Source organism: Camelus dromedarius, chromosome 6, assembly GCF_036321535.1.
Source record: "Camelus dromedarius isolate mCamDro1 chromosome 6, mCamDro1.pat, whole genome shotgun sequence".
NCBI lineage: Eukaryota > Metazoa > Chordata > Mammalia > Artiodactyla > Camelidae > Camelus > Camelus dromedarius.
Genome location: NC_087441.1, coordinates 68,993,780 through 69,017,830, shown reverse-complemented (window position 1 = coordinate 69,017,830; position 24,051 = coordinate 68,993,780). Strand labels below are relative to the sequence as shown.

The 24,051-nt window shown below is 38.8% G+C and overlaps 1 protein-coding gene across 5 annotated transcripts in view; it reads right to left on the bottom strand.

Annotated features, from left to right (window-relative positions):
- The window catches only part of FILIP1 (filamin A interacting protein 1), a 180,937-nt gene that overhangs the window by 89,863 nt on the left and 67,023 nt on the right, over positions 1-24,051 (bottom strand). For all 5 annotated transcript variants that reach the window (XM_064486934.1, XM_064486935.1, XM_064486936.1 and 2 more), the window contains exon 2: positions 13,936-14,217. In XM_064486934.1, the coding sequence (XP_064343004.1) occupies positions 13,936-14,211 (276 nt within the window). In that variant the 5' untranslated portion in view covers positions 14,212-14,217. The remainder of the gene's footprint in view (positions 1-13,935; positions 14,218-24,051) is intronic.

Sequence of the window (24,051 nt, the reverse complement as noted above, 5' to 3'; positions counted from 1 at the left end):
GATCTTTCTTTCGATTATGCACTAATACCACAGTGAAATAATTTCAACAATTATCATCAGTGCACTGCTTTCTCTTTTAAATACAGATGGTTTAGATAAAAATAGTTCTCTGTTGACAGCCGGGTGACGTGAGTCCCTCTGAGCTCTTCACGTGTTTTGAGGCTGGGTATGACGGGTTGACGTGATGCTTATGAAGTCAGATTTCAAATCCCACCTGGGCCAGCAAGCTTTGCAAAGGAAAATATTCCACACATCTGCTCTTGGAAGCCCATCTGGCAAACCTGAGGACGCCACAGGTCATTCGAGGTTCAGAACAAACCCTCTGAATCATCACCAGTGCTTCAAGAAAGGTCTCCTGAGGGGCACTGGAAGACCATGAGGAAAGAAGTGCCTAAAACAGGCCATTCGTTATTGACCAAGTCTTTGCCCAGTGACTTCCAGGAGTATCCCTAGAACTGCTCAAAAGAGAGGAGGGAACAAACAAGGGGTTAAAAGCTGGCCTGGGAATTTGTAAACAATGTCAAGCTGCTAGCAGTTGTAAGTAGTGCCGTGACATCTCACTAATTTGGACAACATGAATTATTTTAAATTTTATTTAATTTTGGGGGGGAAGGAAGTAACTAAGCTTATTTACTTTTTTAGAGTAGGTACTGGGGATTGAACCCAGGACCTCATGCATGCTAAGCATGGGCTCTACCACTTGAGCTATACCCTCTCGCCAGACAACATCAATTTAAATTCACCATCTTCTTGTGAAGAAAGAATGAGAGAAAGAAAGAAAAAGAAAGAAAGAAAGAAAGAAAGATGGAAAGAGGAAGGAAGGAAGGAAAGAAAGAAAAGCAATTCACCATCTTCTATGTATGCAGCTTTGTATTTTACTATTAAAAACATGTAATAACTATAAAAATATGTTATAAGAATTAATAAACCAGAAAATGCACCTAAACTTAAAGGGAAGATTTTACTTTGCTTTTCGATGCTTCCAATCACCAGTTTGACAATGGCATCGGCGTCCATCCCAAATGGATTCGTGACAAGTGATTGCTACTGTTCAGCATGTTATAATTCTACTGAGAAGCATGAAAAAAGAGCAAGATGCAGGTGAGGAGATAAGGCAGTCTCCTGAAAGGAACCTAAACATCAGTTCTAGTTGTGATTTAGGGACCCCCCCCCAAAATTATCCCAAGTTGTCAATTTCAAAATGTGTCATTTTGTATGGGAAAAGCTCTGTTGGCAAATAACAGAGGCTGCTTCTCTTTATCTGTGGAACAGAGTTCTCTGTCCCAGTGAGTTTGCTCTTTGGTTTGGACTACAAAAACAGTGGGGGCGTGTTATTTTTCTGGCATGCAATAGGCATTGGCTTGAGGGTCAGAAAGCCATGGTACACCTTACTAGGACATCCTTCGGGGAGTTTATTTAAATCATCTAAGCCACTGTTTACGTCTCATCTAACTTTTGGCCTAGTGTGATCATTAAATCAAATATGAAGGTCCCGGTATAGAGCAGGCAGCTCAGGAAAGACAAATGGTCAACACCAACATTATTTTTCTCCTGCCATTTCATTGTCATGTATTTGGTTTTTTTTTTAACTTTATATTATGAAAAGAGTTTTAAACACACACCAAAATGAACAAACTAGTATAACGAACCACCATCCACCTCCTCATATACTTTTTGGGGAGGAGAGGATGGAGCTTGTTAAAGGAAAGTCAGGACTTCCTTTCACCCAGCAATGAGGACAGTGTAATGACAGTGTTTTCAGGGCAGGTTACCATCTGCTCCTCAGTTGAGAGATGGTTCTGCTACTACTATTGGCCTCACGCATCCAGAGACAAAATATCTAAAGTGATAGAGGGGGTAAGGCACCATGACAGGTGGGAAATGAGACCAGAATGTTCACTGTCACCTGATGTTTCCTTGGAATATCCTCAGCCTTGGTCACTATGCTGGAAGTTCTGACAAAGTCAGTCTCTGGATTTAATATGCAATCCTTTTAGAAAAAAAAAATTAAATTGGTAATCCACTTTTTGTTTGAAAAAAAATTTTATATTTGCCAATTAGAACTACAAAGTAATTTTCAAAAAGCCTTTACCAAGGGCTTTATAGACAGAGTCAGTTCTCCAGGGGTTTGTCATTTAAAATTGTTCTTAAAAAGAAAAACATGGACAAGTAGAAGCTTTGTTAAAAATAGTCAAACAATACAGAAAATGATGGAGATGAATTTACCTATGTGAGGACATAGGAACCTGGATGGGGTGGAAGGGGAGAAGGAAAGTAGGCATGTAGTCAGCAAAAGATTAGAAAACGAGTGTCCAAAATAGTGCATTTCCAGATTCCCTGGGGACGGGGACCTTGCTGACAATAACCCCATGTCTCAAGAACCCCAGGAGCTTTGATCAACCTAGCTCCTTTTATGTGGAAAATATCTAGGCCCCCAACAAGCTGGTGATAAAGACCTGGGAGAGCTAGCAGGGGAAGGGGAGGGAGATTGGGGGGTGGGCGGGGAAAGGGCAAAGAGGGCTGTAAATTAGTCTGGAAAGAGGCAGGATCACATCAACAGAACTAACCTTGATACAAAGAGATACTTCTCTCTGAGTGAAGGGGGGAAGAGGAGAAAGGGAAGGCAAAGAAGGGAGATTCGGAGGAATGGAGAGAGTTGAAAAGACCTCAGCCTCCTAAGTAAGAGAGAAGATCAAAGCACCCGTGAAGGATAAGCAAGGGGTGGGGGAGGGAATTGTTCAGGAAGACGTCTGTATCTGACACCTATAAACCTGTCCAAGGGTTCCCCTCCAAAAAAGAACAAAAACAAACAAACCAAGAGCTTTCCTCCACCCCTACTCTTCCCTCAAGCCCAGGCCTGCTATCCTTCTGTAGCCACCAACTTCTCAAGAGCAAAGTTTGCCCAAGGACTTCTGGGCACAAGCAACCTGGTATCGACACTCACCATTCCTTTGAAACTGCGCCTTTTAAATGCCAGCTCAGTAAGTGGCTGTTCTCAGCTTCCATCCTCTGACTTCACAGCAGCACTGAGAACTAGAAATGTCTTCTTCCTGAAATTCTCTCCTCCCTGACACCCAGACACATGGTAGTTCTGGTCTGTCCTCCTTTATGTTCAACTGTGCCCTCTCTTCCTCTTCAGCCAGTTCTTGTCTCTCTCCTCACTCTTAACCAGAGATGTTCTCTAAGGGTCTGTCTTTGGACCGGACTTTTTCTTTTTTGTTTTTTTTTTAATTGAAGTATAGTCAGTTTACAATGTTGTGTCAATTTTTGGTGTACAGCATAATGTTTCAGTCATACATATACATGCATATATTTGTTTTCATATTCTTTTTCATTATAGGTCACTACAAGATATTGATAATTGATAATCAATATATTGATAATATAGTTCCCTGTGCTTTACAGTATAACCTTGCTGTTTATCCATTTTATATACAGTAGTTAGTATCTGCAAATCTCTAACTCCCATTTTATCCCTTCCCAACTCCTTCCCCTACTGGAGACCATAAGTTTGTTTTCTATGTCTGTGAGTCTCTTTCTGTTTTTTTAAAAAATGTTCATTTGTATCCTTTTTTAAGATTCTATATATGAGTGATAGCATATGGTAGCTTTCTTTCTTTTTCTGGCTTACTTCACTTAGAATGACAATCTCTAGGTCCATCCACGTTGTTGCAAATGGCATTATGTTATTCCTTTTTATGGCTGAGTAGTATTCCATTGTATAAATATACCACAACTTCTTTATCTAGTCATCTGTCAATGGACATTTAGGTTGCTTCCATGTCTTGGCTATTGTAAATAGTGCTGCTATGAACATTGGGGTGCACGTATCTTTTTGAATTGAAATTCCCTCCAGGTATATGCCCAGTGGACTTGACTTTTTCCTTTTACTCTCTATCCCTTGGCTTCAACTGCTGTCTCCTCAGAGGAATGTCATGTTCATTTCTGTATATCCATGCTGATACATGTAGCCACAAGCCACATGTGGCTATCTAAATTTAAGTTAATTATCATTAAATAAAATTTAAAATTCAGCTCTTCATCCATATTAGCCATATTTCAAATGCTTACATGCCACATGTGGCTAGTGGTTACCATATAGAACAACACAGATATACAGCACTTCCTTCTTCATAGAAAGTTCTTTTTGACACCACAGGTCTACAGCTTACCTCTCCTCTGAGCTTCAGATCTGGCCGTATTCTACCTGACATCTCTCCTGGGAGTCCTTCTGGAATCACACATTCATTATGTCCCAAATCCTACTCCAGTCAACACACATTTCTCATAACAGTTATCTGTACAAACTCTAATTTTACTTCAAAATGGCTCCATGTAACAAGAGCACATGTTCAAATAACTGTGAAATATTTACATGGGTAAGTTAGCTATTTAGATGTAATTTGTTTACTAAAGTAATGGAGACCATTTTCACTGAAAAGAATACAGGCTAGAGCCATTTATGGGGAATCTCCATCTTTCACATAGTATCCTCAGTAATAAAACAAACCTCCCTACAAGCAAAAGTCCCAGACCAGATGGCTTCACTGGGGAATTCTACCAAACATACAAAAAAGAACGCACATCGATCCTTCTCAAACTCTTCCAAAAGACTGAAGAGGAGGGAAGACTCCCAAACTCATTCTATGAAGCCACCATCACCCTGATACCAAAACCAGACAAGGACACTTTCCAAAAAGAAAATCACAGGCCAGTATCATTGATGAACAGACACACATTATCCCTATGTAATATTTTCCCATGTCTAGAGTTTCATAAAATAATAAAAAGGTTTATCTTATAAGACATTTTCTTTATTAATTTTTCTTCATAGTTTTTAAATAAAATCAAGCTTCTCCCCAACAGTGTTAATGAGTGCTTTATTCTCACTGCAGAGAAGCTAACTTTCTGATTCCATGAGGAGCACTAAACATATTCTTCCTGAACAATGAAAATCAGATGCCAAAGCTCTTTGCCAAAATAGTGACAATACCACTGGACACATGAGATTCTGAAGCATCATAATCAACAAAGAGTCAGATCTGTTCCTGATTTTAATCAGAAAGCAATCTGTCTCTTCGCTGCCTCCTAAACTTAGCAAAGACATACCATTCTCAGTATGCTGACCATTTTGGTGGTGTGAGGTTTCACTGGGCAGCCTCGCTCAGAGTGACCTCAGTCCAAGATTCTAAAGATGGAGCATATTAAGTACAGGTGAGTCATCGATTTAAAAAGCCATGCAGAGTAACTAAAAGTCTCATTCTTCAGAAGCACAGAGATTCCATGGGAAGCCTTACCATGTGACAAAAGGAATTCACTTAGGAAAAGAGAAGCCATTGCTAAAGAAAAAAGGGATAAATGGTACTCCTGTAGGATAAGCCTATGGTGCTCGGTTGCTCTAGGTAATTCCATCTGAACTGATTATTACTATCCCCAGTGGAGTTATGACATCTCTTGTTAAAGATGACAGAAAAGTAGACTCATAGTATTGCAATAGGAGCAGCATTGCAAACATTTGGGACCATGACTGTTAAATCAGTAACATTGTGTATACTGTGAACTTACACTTTTTCTGTAGAGTTCAAAGTCTTTTGCAGACATTAAAAAATTAATCCTATGACTGTCTCCTGCGGTGTAGAAATATTAGGACCTTCTGAGATTAACCATTCAGTTACCAGCAGACAAACAGTGATGTGTCTAGCCCTTTGCTAGGTCCAACGAGGCACATGCAAGAAGCAGAAGGCACAACCTGTTCTCTCTTGCCTGTTGCTTCAGGCAATAGATGTAAGTAAGTACATAAAACACTTGGGGGATGCGTATGTACAGGAGCTACGGCTTACACTTACACCAAAATAATGTCGGATTTCAGGAGATATGTAGGAGAAAAACGAGTGGTGGGTAGCAAGTGATTAATTAGAAAAGATTTCACAGAGGAGGTAAGCCCTAAAAGAAATCTGTGCAGAGTTGGGGGTGGTATGAACAGGCAGAGCACAGAAGATGTTTAGAGCAGTGAAAATAGTCTGTAAGATACTTTGATGGTGGATACATGTCATTATGTTTTCCAAACCTACAGAACATACACCACCAAAAGTGAACCCTAAGGTAGGACGAGTCCATGTAGGTTCATGAGCTGTAACAGACCAGCTGTCTGGTGGGAGACACTGATAACTGAGGAGGGGGGGTTTATACATGAGTAGGGGCAGAAGGTAGAGGGGAAACTTACATTTTCCTCTCAATTTTGCTGTGACCCCAAAATTGCTCTAAAAAATAGTCATCAATGAAAAAGGAAAAAAATAAATAGTGACTGGTACACAAGGGAAGTATAGGACAGAACAAGGACAAATACACATGTCCTGAAGTTTCCTAAAGATGCCCAGTTTCTGTCTTGTAAGTAAGTCTCAAGATGGAAGAAATATAAAGGAACCTAAGGGAAAAAACTCCGGGATGGTGACAGTATTTGAGATGGTACATGTGAGTGTGTGGGTCAGGGCGAGGGAAGAATCAGAGACTGTCTGATTGGATAGGAAGAGTCATGGTGAAGAACAGGAAAGACGAGCTTTAACAGCTAAGGGGGAGCCTGTTAATAACTAGCTTTTACCGCCCCGTCTGGTCAACTTAGATTTCAACCTGATAGGGTCTAGAGATCTCTTACAAACTCCTAAGCAGCAGAATGATATGATCAGAGAAACACTTTAGAGGAAACAGTCTGGCAGCAATTATCGACTGACCCTCTGCTCCCCGATTCTCACACTTATTAAATGATACAGACTTGCTCTCCACTCCAAACCCCACCATCATTTTAGGAGGCTTCAACATCACGAATTTAGCCAATATCCTAACTTTACCATTCCCTGACCACATTAATTCTAATTGCCTTCACTTCTACTCCCAGGACCACACCCAAGACCTTGCATTAGCTAAAACTGCACCGCACAGAACTTCGCACTGCACTTCACATCTTTCCAGCCCTCTCCAGCATGTCCTCCCAGTGACCTCCAGACGTCACTTCTTTGCTGGGCACTGTCACCCACTTGGACAACTGCAACCCTAGATCCAGTGCTATAAAACATACCTCCTCTTTTACACTCAGGCTTCTAAACAGACTGCTGCCACTGCAAACACATGATCTCTCGGCTGGCTGAATCAACTCCACTCACTAATGTCTTATATGTCTACAATCACCTTTCTCAAACATTCTCCTCAGTAGCAGTACGGCACTTATATAATTACCCTTAAGACCATTGCTTGGCCCTGGCCTCCTCATTTTCAGGAGAGCAGAACTTTATCTTTCCTTGCTGAGAATGCCGAGGCTTTGGGGAGATCTCCCTGAATTGTCCACCTTCCTCTACAAACATTGCATTTATCCCCACCCATTCCTTCTCCTCTCCATCACAGAAGGTGAAAGGTCTCCCTCCTTTTCAAGGGCAAACCCAAGGTCAGCCCCCAAACCTTACCTTTGATTCCCTGCCTCCTGCCTCCTTCAAGACTTTGCTCCATCAAAAATCCTTGCCCTATCCCAATCCTGGGTATATATCTGAAGAAAAATGTAATTCAAAAAGACACATGCACTTCAAGGTTCATAGTAGTACTATTTACAATAGCCAAGACATGGAAACTACCCAAATGTCCATTGACAGATGACTGGATAAAGAAAATGTGAGATAGATATAGATAGATAGATAGATAGATAGATAGATAGATAGATAGATAGATAGATAGATATAGTGGAATACTACTCAGCCATAAAAAGAATAAAATAATACCACTTGCAGCAACATGGATGGATCTGGAGATTGTCGTTCTAAGTGAAGTAAGCCAGAAAGAGCAAGAAAACTACCATATGATATCACTTATATGTGGAATCTAAACGAAAGGACACAAATGAACTTATCCACAAAACAGAAACGGACTCACAGACATAGAGAACAAACTTAATGGTTACCAGCAGGTAAAGGGGTTGGGAAAAGATAAACTGGGAATTCAAAAATTTCACCTCCTGGGGAGTGATGGAAATGTTAGCTATCTTGATTGTGTTGGTGGTTTCATGGGTGTATACCTCTATCGAAATTCATCAAATTGTACATTTGAAATATGTGTAGTTTACTGCACAGGAACCATACCACAATAAAGGTGTTAAAAAAAAAATCCTTGCCTTTAACCAATAAACACAGTAAAGTTTCCTCCGTCATTAAAAACACGCCCTTCATGTGGGTTTCCCTCTAGCTACTACCTTATCTCCTTTCTCTATTATCCAAAGTTCTCCAAATAACATTTCTATTGGCTAAGTGTAGTAACTACAACAGCCCCCCAAAGTAGGAGATGCACCCATAGGAGGAATATAGACAGGAGTAAACCAAGGGTCCGAGTTCACACTAATAAGGTCAACTACCAAATCTTTTGGGTTCTACAACACTTCCCTGCAGGACTTGGCATTGAAGTCAGGCTGTTTTAGCCATTTACTATTTAATACTCCTCTGTTTCACTTAAAGCTAAGGAGAGAAAAGGAACATGGTGATTTCAAAGCAAGAGGTCAACAATTGTGCACTAAGAGCATACTCTGTGCTAGATGAGTTATTTACTGGTGTGCTAAAGAAAAGGGAAATGTGGCTTCTTTGGCTTTGTCCAAAAAAAACAAACAAAAACTGTCCCCATCTCCAAAATAAAAAAAAAAAAAAAACCACACACACTAAACCTCAGAAAATCTGATTAACTCTTACCAAAACAAAAAACAATTTTCTAAATTCCTGGATTTTCAAGAATATATTATTCTATTTCTTTAACTTCCCTTCACTTCTCAAACCACTGACAATGGCTTACACTCACTGAAACTGCTCTGGTAGATGCCCCCAATGACCTCCAGATTCACAAACCCAACAGATACCCTTCAGTCTTATCTGACTGGAACTTCCCACTGATGTGACTGATGCAACCTCTACAGTATTTGTGGTCTCCGATGGAGGTCAATGGAGGTGCAGTTTTTACCTCCATCAAATAATCTCCACAGAAGGGAGATTGCTCACTGATGAGCATGACCCCTACTTTTCCACCCACTCTGTGTTGGCTTCTGCTCAAGTGGGTCCCTGTGTTCCTCTCTACATATCCTAAACCTACCAGCTCTTCAAGGTCCAGTACTTCAGTGAGGCTTTCCTTCACTTATGTTCTGAGTTTTTCCATAAACTTTCCCACTTCTGATTCCCTTCATTTGCACTGCAGTTATCCTATAAAACACTCATTCCTGTACCTTCTCACCTGTCCTACCAGATCGTGTGCTTTCTTCATGACTGCTCTAGTACCTGGTACTGAAAACCATGCTTGACACATAGTAGGAGCACACCAAATTTTAACCACGAGTAGTAGTATTATTCACCTTTGCATTTTTCAGAACTCTAGCACAGGATGTTTCTTAAATATTGTAAGATTAATCAATTTAGAATGAATTAATGAATGTCCTAAGAATGAATAATCTCTCTTGGTGAGAAAAAAGAGTGGAGAGAGGGCTTACCTAGAGTAGGTTGTAGAGAGGTTAAAAAAAAAAAAAAGTAGTGAATAATATTAAAGAAAATGGTTAGGAGCCCCAAAAGGAGAGAATGGGGGAAACTTCTAGCAATCCACAGGCATATTATCTATTTCATAAAGTATCTCTGAAATATGACTTCTGCCAGATGAAGATCAATTCTTCAGTGTATGGATGAGTCTGTCTCTGACTCAGCCTGGTGAACCCCAAAGCCAGATGGAATGGTGGTGCCTTGTCTAGTTATATTACCCAGTTTTCTCTGAGCCTCCTTCTGCACAGGTAGAAGAGAACTAACTATAAGGACAAAGGGGAAAATGATCAAACCCAACTGGAGGCTGGTTTTTCAAATATGTACTTGAGTGAATATACCAAGGGAATTTATTGTATGAAAGAGCTAAATATTTTTCCCATCAAGAAAAAAATTAATTCGTATCCTGTTTTTGAATTATTCTACAAGAATACCCTTCTGCCAAGTATTCTGTATCATGGCCTTTTGATGTGAGTACCATTTCCTCTGAACTTCTGTTGTTTTTAGTGTAGCCAAATTGACTGGCTTCTTTAAAGTGCTATTTTTGGACAAACAAAAGGGGAAATTAATCATGATGCCCAAGTGATGCTCTGGGTGCACTATTTCATTATTTTCAGTTTAATATGGGAAACATATAACCAGTTTTTCACCCAGAGAGTAAAAATGTTCCAATTTATTAGAAAGTACTTGTTACTGAAGCAGTCAATGACAGAAGTGTAATAATGGAAACCATCCATCTGCTTCTGTGTAGGCGATGCTGGCCAGTCATTGTGCTGAAATGGCAAGCTTTCATCTGCTAAGGTGAGGCTTGAAAAGTCTGGAAGATGTCCTTCTCTAGGACAAGGGGCATGACATCACCAGTTCCAGTCAAGACTCCTTAAAATACAAAAATCCCTGGGAAAGGCAGCTCCATTTCTAATGCATATCCATTAAAGGTGCACTTCAAGAGTTCACTGGACCCCTGGACTGGCAAAAAATAATAAATAAATAAACCAAAAACTGCAGATTTTGCAAAGAGCCAATGCTAACAATAAAGGTCATTCTGTCTATAATGTTGGTTCAACAAATCCCCATAGATCACATGACAGATTCCAAAGGTGGCAGATGATTGATACCAGAAAACACAGAGAATTGTCTGTAATGTCCAAAACCCTGGGTATGGATTTGGAGAGAATGAGAGAGATCAAAGAGGAATCTGCAAAAGAGAAAGTGGGCATAAAAAGCCTGAGTGAGCCTCCATCACTTCATTTCCCCCAAGTCACTCCCCAGGTATGTCTCCCACAGGCAGACCTGACCTCAGTCTCATCTCCTCACTGTAATAAGCCTTTAGTGTGTCACCCTAGTGCCTCTGACCAGTAGTCCAGTCCCCCCCAAGGCTAAGCTGTTGCACAGCTCCAGGGCACACCCCTCAGAGAGTAAGTGAATATGAAACCCCTCAAGGCTATGTGGCGCCCAGCCCATGGCCATGTGGCCCTCCTTCCTGCTTCCCTGCCTTTCTCACTACCCAGATCACACACAACTTCAAGGCCCAGATCACATTCCACTCTGATGTGAAAGAAACATTCCTCAATTTCTCTTACCTAAAAAAGTCTCAAATGGCTTTGGCCTTGGAGTTTACAGAGTGAATTTACTTGAAAGAAATTCTGGAGACAGTAAGTATAAAGGTCCTAGAGCCCAGCCTTGCACATCCCCAGGGTGTAAATGAGACAATGGGAGAGACACTGGACGGAGAGCCAGGGAGTCTGGATGTAGAGCAAAAGTTAACTAAATCGCTGTGCGACCTTTGGAGAGTCACTTGACTTGTCTGAGTGTCAGAATCACATCTGCCACATAGAGAAGGTGGATAAGACACATCAAAGATGCTTGTCAGCCCTGATACAGGATAGAACTCTGGAACACCACCTCCAGAGTAAAGCTATTTGAGCCATAGATGGCCGCTCCATAAAGGGAGAGTGATGGGTAGCCTTGAAGGTCTGGGAGACAACTCACTAAATGCTCATAAATGTCCAGCTGAATCACATCTAGGCCTGAGCTGAGGGTCCCTAAACTCTCTGCCTCTCTTCTCAGCACTATATTTTTAAATAGACCTTTTTTTCTCGTCTCTAGTGTGGCAAACCTGGCACACAGTGGTCACATTTTCACCAGCCCACTCACATTTGCTAATGCCAACCACCTCCCACTCTTGGCTACAACACACACACCCCCTCCCATGACAATGGATCCACAACTCTAAATAGAGGAGCCCTCTCATTTTTTAACGAATTTAGTATTGCAGAATCTGCATTTACAAGTGCAAATACTTACATACATATGCATGTGCATATAAATATATAGAGGATGGACTATTTGCATTGCAAATGAACTCACCATGGAGTTCCTTACAATATCAGGGCCTTCATTTCTCTTTTTCTCCATTGCCTCCCCTACAAATATCCTACACTATTTCCTTATTTACTGCTGCTCAGGAATACATCTATTGGGTAAGGTAAGGTAGCCTGTATTCATAAAGATTAAGGGAGGAAAAGCTGCATTTCCTTGGAGCCTTCTGGTTAATTTTTTTCATGTCCCAGGTGTGCGGGCTTATATTTTTCATGCTTAGGCTCTGGAATCATATCTGGCAACACCATGGAGATAAAAGCCACATGAATCTTAAATACTGTCCAAGTCCACGATGATATAACAGCCTTCTACAGAAATTAGTGTCTGGAAGAGCCACAGGCTTCACACAAGCCAACATGCCCGGAAAGAAGTGAGCTGATGGCATTGCTTTGTGAAGATTTCTTTTTTCTTTTCTTTTTTTTGACTCAAAGTAGATTTATTCAGAGAGATACATGCTCCATAGACAGAGTGCAGGCTGTTTCAGACGGCCAGAGAGAACATGAGATGTAGGACTGGATGTTTAAAGTAAAAGTAGATACACACTCCACAGAGTGCAGGCCATCTCACTCCAGGGAGAGTGGCTTGCTTTGGTGAAGATTTCGAAGGCAATGGTTGTACCTTCCACTCAGGTCAATAGCTGTAGGCTGAGGGCAGCTTAAAAAGTTGCACTAATATATTCTACTTCTTTACACAACAAATGTTAATACACAGAACAATAACCACATGTCTGGCAGTGGTGAGGTTATTTTGAGTAATGGTGGCACTTTGGAAAATTTCACCTTTTGCTGTGAAACGCAAAGATGATCTTTCTCAGCCCATAAACGGTGAGTTCAACCATACTTGTTTGTTTTTAATTTGAGTTTTGTACGTTCTCTATTTCTCTTTACCCCAGGGGTTTCCTTATCTGTAGGCACACACAGATTAGAACAGGAACAGATCAGATCACCCTAGTTTAGGGCAGCTGCAGACAACATCTCTGATGCTAATAGCACCAAACAAAGATTTCATCTCATTCAATTGTTACTATGCCCCTAGAGGCTTATGCAAACTAAGAATCTAACAAAAACAAAAAGGGAAACAGCAACTGCAACCTCACTCTTAAGTCATCCTCTTCTCAAAAAAAAAAAAAAAAAAGTTATTGTTTCCTCACTTCCAGAAATACAATTGCCCAGGGCTCAGAAACTCAGAAGAAGCCCAACTCCCCCTGCATCCTTAAAAACATTCTCTTAACCAGGGACCTGGCACCGACAGAAGGTTGGTGAGGATGGGCAGTACAAAGTGTCCTGGACCAAGAATCAGGAGGCCTAAGATGAGATCTGGACAACCCTTCTGGGCCTGTTTATAAGTTATAAATTATAGATAATTTTATTATAGATAGTATTACCTTGCTATAAATTATAAACAATATTACCCACATTTTTATTGAGATCGAATGAGGTAATAGACTTGAAAATGCTTTGTGAAAGCATTAGGTTTTCACAATACAATGCTCTGCTTATTCGAGTGCACCTCAGCTCCTAGGATGTTGTAGAAAATTAAGGCTGCAAGTCACAAAAAAATGAGAAGAGTAAGACTGGCTTAAATGAAGCCTCTTTCTCTTTATCTCTCTTTTACTCTACCTGCTGGAAAAAAAAAAAGCAAAAGTAACAATTGATCTTAATTCTGCCTTCTAATAATCATGACCTTTTCAGTTTTCAATTGCAGGTTTTGGCTAAATTAGGTAACCACATTGATTAATTACTACTAAGAACCGGAACCTGTGTTAAACTAGTACCAAAATCATGTCCTGTTCTAGAGAAGCTTGCAGCTGGAATCAGCATCTATTCATTTATCCGTTCATTCAACAGTAATAAGTGCAAACTTGTGCCAGGCACTGGGGATTTAGGAATGACTAAGAAAAACAGCCCCTCTCCCCATGAAGTTCACAATCCAGTGAGGGAGGGAGATAGGTTCATAACCTCTTAAGTTACACCTTAGGACTAGAGACACAATAATTGAGAGAATGTGACTCTACCTGCAACTCCCCTTCCATTATACTGAGTAGCTGGATGAGGTCTTCTTTGGATAACTCCAAGGATTTCTTATTCTTTCGTTCACTTTCTCCAGATGGTTTTAGGTGTCGTTTGACAGTTCCTGAGGCCGTGACATCATCCTCCTTTCTATTTGATTTGTTCTTCTTTTTCGTATCTTCCGAGAGACTTTTATCATCAGCACTGCTGATGATGGAGGACTTGGGGCAGGAGACATGCCCGTTGGATGAACTTTCACCACCCTGATTTCGGGATCTCATTCCCACCTGCAACACATGAAAAAAGAGATGTTTCTACCACCCCTGAAATTATTTTTGTCTGATGACTTAGAAACTAATAGGAGCTTTCCAACATCACCAAGAAAGAGAAACCAAAAGATCAGTCCTGATAGCCTCCTTGCAGCTTTAATGAATATGTTGTTAAAAATATCAGGAAATTATTTTGACAGTCTTTAGGAAAAAGTGAAAATATGATTCTAACCTGACAAACCTCTCAAGCCAAATAATCAAGATCAGCATCAGCAGTGCTAAGTCAATTGATGATATGTTTCTTTGATACAATGTGATAAGAATGGCCTTTTGCCTTTGTGGCCCTCCTCCCCTAAGACATTCCCCAAGTCTAATAACAAGAAAAACATCAGATAGATCCCAACTGACAGACTCTACAAAATGCCTGATCAGTAATCTTTAAAACTATGAAGGTCATCAAAAAGAAAATTTAAATAACTGTCATAGCCAAGAAGAGGCTAAGGACATATGACAACTAAATGTACTGTGGCATCCCAGATAGACCCTGAGACAGAAAAAAGACATTAGGAAACACAGGAGATGTGGATAAAGCATGAACATTAGTCAAAATAATGCATCAATACTGGGTTCATTAATTATAAGCAATGTACCATAATCATGTAAGATGTTAATTACAGAGGAAATTAGTATGGAATGAATGGGAACTCCTGGTATTATCTTTGCAATAATTCTATGAATCTAAAGCTTTTTAAAATAAAAGGATTATTTTTTAAGTGACTCTAAATTGTCTATCAGAAAATTCAAACCTCAAACCCTGCTAGGAACAAGTTGGGAGTCATGATGTGCAGAAAAATCCACATCAGTTCGGGGTGGGGGCTTTAAATGGAGAGAGGAAAAGGGAAAAGCCAGGGGAAGAGGGTGGGGTAGTTTTTAGGGATATGAACGTCTATTTTTCCATAGCCTCTTTTTCAATATCTTTTTTCTATGTCAGTCATTTATAGTAATAAGAACAACAGCACAAAGAATTGGGAGAAGACAGATCAATTTCAAAATCAAAAATTTTAAAAATACTTTGAGGTAAAATAAGGAAAAAAGTTAACAAAACAGCACTTAACTCATCCCATGGGGAGCACATTTGAGTCATTCCATTTTGAATGCTTTACAGAATCTCTGTCAGTCTCAGAACAAAAGAACTTGACTAACAGGTATGTTACAAACAAACATACTGAACTCAAAGGCTGGGACTCAAAGTTGAGGGAAGATAGCTCTAATATCCTGGGGGCTGTACTGCAAAAGTTGCCTAAACTCTTAAATATAGTAACTTAGCACATGGGCTTATTTAAAACTCACAGTAAAAATAGTCCTTCCCTTGAATGGCTAAAGAGCAAGATTTTCATTACTCATTCCAGATAAAATATGGAAATTTGTTTTCTGAAAGTAAATTTCCTTCATGAACTCAGCCACAGTTAAGAAGCCAAAGAAAGCTTTTCAAAGCACTAGGTTTATAATAGAAAAATAAATACAGTGTGATGTTTCCTTTTAGATAGTGAATATTCAACTCTTCTAACAAATCATGAAATCTACATTGCTGCTCCTTTTTTTTAACTGAACACTTATAACCAAATGGCCTATGATGTGTGTGTGTGAACTTTCTATAGCATCTAATTTTTTTTAATTTTTGGCAGGTAAACAAAGTTTATTCTAAGAGGAGCAACACATTGAGAGATAAAGCCATTTTAAAATTTACATATATGTACTGTTCATTGTTTCTAAGAACGTTTAGAGCTTTAGCTTTATACATTTACATAGTTATCAAAGAAATAAAGCCAACCACAAAGTAAGAATCAACAGAATGCAGTAATCTAATCATAAAGGATAGTCAAGTGCTATAGCACCTAATTTTTAACACTATAAACCAAAGAAGTGATCCTTAACACTGGAACCCTGTTTTCTGGTTCACTCAGTGATTAGTTCTTGAAATTTTAGAGCATCTTTTGTGCTTCCCTGGTGAACAAAGAACAGATGTTTCTTTGTATTGGAAGCCAGAGCACTTCAGAGCAGACCTACTGTATTTCATCACAGCTTGTTTGTGGGCAGAGTGGGCTGATTTAAGCTCCAAGTCAAAAAAAAAGTAATGAATGGAAAGAAAGTTTTAAAGGGGAGCACAATATGCCACCCCCCAATATGCCTCTTTAGCATATTGATTACTTTAAGTTCATTATTTTTAAGAAACAGCAGACATGAGAACTCTAAAACCTGGGTAGAAATTACCCTTTTATAAGAAACATTTACATTTATAAGGGAAATCTCCGCTTGTAAGAGTGTCCCTTGCTGTACCAGGAAGAAAAGGATGACTCTAAATCTCTAGAACTCTCATCAGTGCAGAAGACAATGACTTAACTCTGTATTTACTGTGCTTTCCTGTTAACCTCTCATAAGTGACTCCCCATCCAACATCCTTTTCTTTTTGTTTTTAGCTGAAGCTGGTATTTAAGGTGATGGCTTGGACCATTTTTTGAAGAGTTATTCAGTTTTTCTCAGTTTTTCTGAGTCTCTCCCATGTATACAGGAGGTATACATGTTACTAAACTTCTGTTTGTCTTTCTCCAATTAACCTGTCTTTTTATTACAGGGATTTATTAATCAAGAACCTTAGAGAGGTAAAGGAAAAATTATTTTTCCTCCCCCACAGTTTCAAATTTAACTCTTAACCTGTTACACATCACAGCTTAGACACATTAGCTTCCCAAATTGAACTGTGACTCCCTACAACTCCATGCCACATGTGAATTTCTTTTATATGAAACAATTTGCTCTGTAAGATCTTAAGGGTCTTTGGCATGGTACATCAAATATTGATTTGACAACTTCAATTGAGATCATGCATTAATGGAAATTCCAGACAACATTTCCCAAAGCACAGGAAGTAAGGTGATAATGATTAAGCCTAATCATACACAGTCTTAATCATACACAACATTTGTGTTTGACTTTAGCATGTGTTTGTGTCTTATTTCCCTAGATTTTCTATATCTTTTATAGGGTAAGCATTAAGATATATGTAAAATAGAACAGATGCAGAACTATCTGTATGTTAAATGGTCTTATTCAATTATATTTACAAACACACAGAAAGCAGCAATTAGCACCAACTCTATATTTAGTTCTTTCTAAAAATTTCAATCTAACATTGAAACTGAGCAAGGCCATGCAAGGTACAAAAGCTCATCTGTGTTCCCTGTTTCTTGTTTGTAGAAAAATGCTTTAGGCGCCTAGGCCTTCCCCGAGTTCCAAAGAATAGACTTAAGCTATTACAAATTAGGGAAGTGAGGGCATGCAAAAACAAAGGAAAAGCAGTCAAGCAAGAAACGTAATAATAGCTTAAACAAGAAAACAGAGTCCTAGTTCCTTCTCAAGGGACAGACATAACAATCTGATGCATATCTTTTGAGTTGTTCTACAGAAACCAAAATCCCTACCCAGGTGGAGGATGGTGACTATATGCTGACCACAAGCACACAGACCCCAGACTGGTTGGAATCAGAAGGTTGATGATGAAGATTCCTGAAATATCACTTTGCTATCTCACCACTAAACAATTGAAAGAAAGGCATGCACCCTGTAACCTCACCCCAAATGTTGTCTTTAAAAACCCTTCCCTGAAAGCTATCAGAGAGTTTGGTTCCTTTGAACATAAGCCACCAGTTCCCCTTGCTGGGCCCTAAAATAAACACTGTACTTTGCTTCACCACTACCCAGTGTCAGTAGATTGGCTTTACTGTATAGTGGGCAAACAGACCCAAATTCAGTTTGGTAATGATATTAACATTTAAAAATAAATTTTCTTGTAGTATTACTAGCTTTTACAGAAATTACATGAATTAATGAACATTAATTATATAATTAATAAATTAGTTGCAAGATTATTTTTACAGAAAAAAACACACATTTTAGAATTATCTAATTATTTTATATCATAATCAGATTGAAAACTTTAGTTACCTATTCTCTTCCACATTAATTCACTTTCACTGATGGAATAATCTCATGTGTTAGACCTGTGATGTTAATTCTGTCTTAGCAAGTAGTTTTTTCTCTGTGACACTGAAATTTTGTTGCCAAAAGATTGGCCCCCATCCCTGACAAGCCAAATAACTCTGAGACAAGATCTTGGAGCATAGAAGAAAAGAGGCAGCTTTATTGCTTTGCCAGGCAAAAGGGACTCATAGCAGGCTAGTGCCTTCAAAACTGTGAACCCATCTTGGGGATAGGGCAGGATGATTATATAGCCATAGCTTAAACAATAAAGCATCGATAACAATCAGCAGAATTATTTTCTTCTCATAAGATTCAGTGGAGTCATGATGTCTCCAGGTGATCAATTCTATAGAGGCTAGTGGTTGTCACTCTTTCAATCTTATAAGTACCCAAGGCATGGTCTTCTTGGTAATTCATACTATTTTGTAAGGTTACAGTTCTGTGACCTTCTCCCTGGAGACTGACTCAGAGACCAAGTATGATTATTACTTTCAATTACCGGAATAAAGTAGAAACAGTAAAATAATAGCTTTATTTGAACAACGGGCTTGGAGCTGTGAATAGCAACCAGTCAGTCAGGTTAGTTGACCGTTTTAAGGGCAAGCATAAGAATAAGCAATCTGTTAGCCTAAGTGTGGCCATCTTATTAATTTTCCTTCAATTTCATATTAAGTGCTTTTGCTTTGACATGGGCATATAGATTTCAGTCCTTTTCTGCTGATCCAAATAGGGTCTACTCTCTTTACCTCCATAGCAAAGTCAGCAATCAGTACCTGTTCAATCTCAGGATTGCGAAAATACTCAGAAATAACAAACTAGTCAAGACATGTTTTAGGAAGGGATCAGACAACATGTAAGAGAGAGAAAAACATAATTTCTCAATAGTGTAAACAGGTCTGCCATCAATAATATCCACTTTAAACCACTTTATTCTATTTAGTAGAAGGTGTCCGAACAATAACAGACTTTCATGTATCACGTTTAGTGACATTCATACACTTCTTTATTCTAATAGCTCTCAATACTGTTTCTTAAGTACTATACAGTGTGCTAAGCATTTTACAAACAGCATCTCATTTAAATTAATATTCACATCAACTCTATGAGCTAGGTGCTATTTTTCTCAATTTTACAGATGAGGTCACTGAGGTTTAAAGAGATTAAATATCTTTTCCTGGATCACACAGCTACTCCTAGTGACTAGAAGTGCTAGCATTTGTTCCCAGATGTGACTCTAAATACCTACTCTCTCTATGACTTTTTTCTAAGTTCTTTAAACACATGCAACTCGGAAGGGGAGGGAACAACCTGGAAATCAGATGATCCAGAAAATTTTACAAATGCTTTCTAAATATTCTTTTCTCTTCAGACTACAGAGTTAGAAAAATTCATTCATTTTTTCTCCTTCGTAGGCAGTCCTGCAAAACTCACACAGCAATTGAAATTAGGCTGCTAAACAAAAATACTTTTCCCAAAATCATTAACCTGCTGCAGAAATTGTAAAATGATGAATCATTTAAATATTTTTCTGAGAAACAACAGGGCTAATTATTACGGATACAGATTATGAAAACAGGATGCCGTCTGAACAGGGACCATTACAGACTTAATGTGGTAAAAGCCCTGGAGCTGAACAATAGTAAACATTTAATCAGAGTTGGCCAAATCCCATCCATTGGGCTCACAGAAGTAGCAGGCAGGTAACCGAAAAGGCATCTGGCACTCTGTAGGCTTCTTCATAGTTGTTTGTGAAGGGGAGCAGAATTTGTGACCCCAAAATATGCCACTTGGGCATGTGAATTGCGAAAGGCATTCACAGCCCTGCAGATTCAGGTAAAGCTTTTTTCCTCCCCATCAACTGCCTAAATTTACATCGGAAAGGGGGCCTGGACTAGGAAGAGAGCTATTACCAGGGATACCTTTTTTCCTAAGAGACATATCTGCATAATAAGGCAAATTTTGCTTTCCAAACATCTCCTCTACTTTCCTGTGAATGGCCTTCCTTCCCTTTGTATCTGTAAACCACTATCCCTTTCTCTCACTCAGGATGTTATATAAGCATCAATTACCTGGCTGTCATTGGGATCTCACACCTTTATGGGACTCCCATATGTATGAAATTAAATTTGTTTTTCTCTTGTTAATTTGTCTTATATCAATTTAACTAGTAGACTAACCAAAAAACCTAGAAGGAAAGAAGGAAAACTTTTTCCTCCCCTCTACTGCATGGCTGCAAGTTTGAGACATGTAAATAACAAGCTTTCTGAATGAAGCCAACAGTACCTTTGCTTCATCCCAATGCAGATCCTCTGAAGAAAGTTCCCTCAAGAAAAAGATATAAATAAATGGAAGAGCCACATTAGACTTATAACCTTTCTTTTTAAAAATCAATGATTTGGGGGCATAGATTCTTCTGTTTAAAAACTAAATTATCCCAACATAGTTCATGAAATACATTTACTTTTTTTTTTTTCATAGTAGTTAGTCAGCAACACTTTGTATGGAATTTGCTGACTAGGGTGTGAAGAAAAGAAAAACCAAATGTTATTCCAAACCTCCCACTTTTATATTAGTGGTCATCTCTCATCTTCATTCCCCAAGAGACAGGAAGGAAGTGGGCAGGGCACAGCCATTCAAGGAATGACACAGCAATTAACACCAAGGTGGTGGAAAATTCAACTCCTAACAGATCTTGAGGCCCAAGATGGCAGGAGATTTGACTTCCAGTAGAACTTCAGCTTCATTATATGCTCATTATAATATATTAGCATGGTAAATGACAATCCTACAGGCCCATGACAGTTCTGAGTCTAACCATAAAAGGTCAAAAAGTGAGCGGTTGCCCAATTCCTGGGAATTGCAGCCTTTTTCCCAAAGTAGTTGGAATAATCCTCCCACTTGTCAGCATATGAAGCTACTGAGCACATAAAAACCAGCAACACTGCACCTCAAGGCATCTCACTCCCTTGCCTTCTGAGACAGCCTGCACTCTGTGGAGTGTGTATCTACTTTTACTTTAAACTAAGCACCCAATCCCACACCTCGTGGCCTTCCCTGGCCTTCTGAGGCAGCCTGCTCTCTGTCTATGGAGTATGTATCTCTCCAAATAAATCTACCTTTACTCAACTATGGCTTGCTCTTGAATTCTTTACTACATGAAGCCAAGGACCCACACTTGGCAGGGCATGTCCCAGGGACTCAACTATGGCCATCCTCTCGCTCCACATTTTTTTTTTTTTTCTGTATTAGTCACAATAGTCTGCATCCCTACCACCAACAAAAACTTCTTTTCTGCATAAATTAGGTTTTAGCATCTTTCCTATGCTTCTCAAGTACCCAGCTCCTGTCTGTTCCTGGTTTTATTTTATTTGTATTCTTTTTCAAGAACCTACCTAGGGCATAGGGTGAGCTACCGCAATAACTTTATTTATATAATTTCTATTTTTTAAATTACTTTATAAAATTGTAAGTGTAACACACAGTAAAAAGGAAAGCACAGAATTACTAAAAAGCCTACTTTTTACACTGTGACCTGGCAAAAAGCCTGATGCAAGTGGGGTTTCCAGAACATTAGCATGGCACTGTCCTCCTTCTTTCTTTTAGGCACAAATGACAATACCCAAAGCACCCAAAACTAAAGGCCAAAGAAAACATCTGTTCTAGTTTTATGTGACTTTTAAGATGCAAAAGACAGATCAAGTCAACTAGCTCATTCTCCATCAATGCCAGATTATTCCCTCCGTATACCTTATTTGCTTGGTTAAGTCTAGTTATAAATATCCTAACTCATGAAATGTTCAAAAACATTTCTCAGAAGACTATCATTCATTCTAATGATACAGACTGTGAATGAATATTCCTAGGCTTGCCCTTAAAGTTTCTTTACAATTTTCTTTCATTTTCATAATTTTGTTTATGCAACAAGCCATGTTAAATGACTTTTCACTTCTCATTCTCTGTGCTCATAAAATCCTCAAAATAACTAAGTTTTTTGTTTATGTAAGGCATTTTCATTCCACTAGGACAGATCTATCCAGGACAACTGAAATTTCTTCTAAATAATTACACAAAATGATAGAATTCAAGAAAGGGGATTCTTTTGGAGTCATTGCAGCAATGTTGTAACCAAAAGTTCAAGAAAAATATTACTATGGCCAAATAGAAAAAATATTATTCTATGCTAGCCTAAAACCATGGTAAAATATTTTATGAAGTTCTACTTAATATTATTCAAGAAAGATAACAGCAGACCCGGGAAAGTTTTCCAGAAAAAAACAAAAACAAAAAATAATGATAGGAAACTGCCAGGAAATAAGAAAACGTTTGAAAATCACATATTGAGTCTGAATGAATGTACAGTTTGAGAGTTTTAAAAATTTGAATGTAAAATAGGGTGGCCTTTCTTACCGCTTTGATAAAAGGGGGTATTGGTTTCCCTTGTTATATTAATTTCTAGCATCTATAACAGGGTCTTGGGATTTTTTTTTCTTTTTTTAACTTTTTTCACAGAAATAAAGCTACTGTCAATTGTATAAAAGAGAAAAGCATTTAAATACCTAGAAATATACTATTATATAAAGTAATGATAACATAACAGGTTTTGACATTTTTAACTTCAATGACTCATTCTTCAGCCTCAGATACATTTTAAACATTTGTATATTTATAATCCTTTATTATTAACATTCTGATGTATCATAGGATATAATACATAGTTATTGGTTATATAAAAAGACTAAGGCCCTCAAATTTAAGTGATGAAGGTAACTCTAGTTTTCTGGTAAATTTTACCTATATTCTTTCTACTTGACCACTATAGGTTTTTTTCAGCCATTTTCTTAGTACCTGTGGCCCCTGAAGAATGTCACCATTTAGTTTAATTAAAGTTGCTAAATACTTGTTTTATCATCTAACAAAGAAAGCGACTCTGGAAATTTACCAGCCTCCTGGTTAGCCTGAACTGGAATTCCTTCCTGTATTTCATCACTTTTAAAAAGACCCAGCCCCACCATCCAGAAGAGTCAGTCATTTCCCTTTCCCTCACAACAGAGCCCTATAAATAGCCAGAAAGACAAAAACCTTAGACTTTCTCTCAACAGTCTTTATGTGATGAGTTATTCTTAACTCCTACTCCTATTCACAGTAATAGTCACTGGCTTTTACTAAGGAGCAGATGCTCTGAGCACTGGGATAAGTATCTGACATAGTATCATCTCATAAAATCCTGGTCCAAACAATCCATAAAGCAGGTACTACAATTTCTCTTAAAAAGATAAGAAAAGTGAGGCATAGAGAGATTTAGACATTTGCCCCCAAAGAGTGTGGCCAGGACCTGGGAAAGCCTGGACTAGAACACAGGCTTGTTTGGATACTCCGTGTGCAAGCAGAAAGCTGAACAGCAGCTTTTACGTCCACATCAGAACTGTTGCAACACAACTGAGTTCATCGTATCCTTTTGGGGGCTGAAACAAATTTAGTCAAGGGCATACCATTCAACAAAAAGTCTCAAAAAAACAATTAATGTAGCCTCTCTCTATTCCAGCAGATTTTCCCCTCTAATTTCTACTTGTGTACAAATTATTCTTCTAAGGCCATATTCTCTTCCCCTGCTCCCCTGACACGGCCTCTCTACTTCTCAGTGCTTGAGTTTTTCAAAGGAGCTGGAGAGTAACTTTGCCCTTGCAGTTTTTTGACTTCTGACTCTTTGAATTGGGAAAGTCACTAGGACTCCAGAAATACAATTGTTACAGGACTGGATATGAATCGAACTGATTTTTTTCATTATGCAAATTAAAACAAATTTCAGTTTGTACA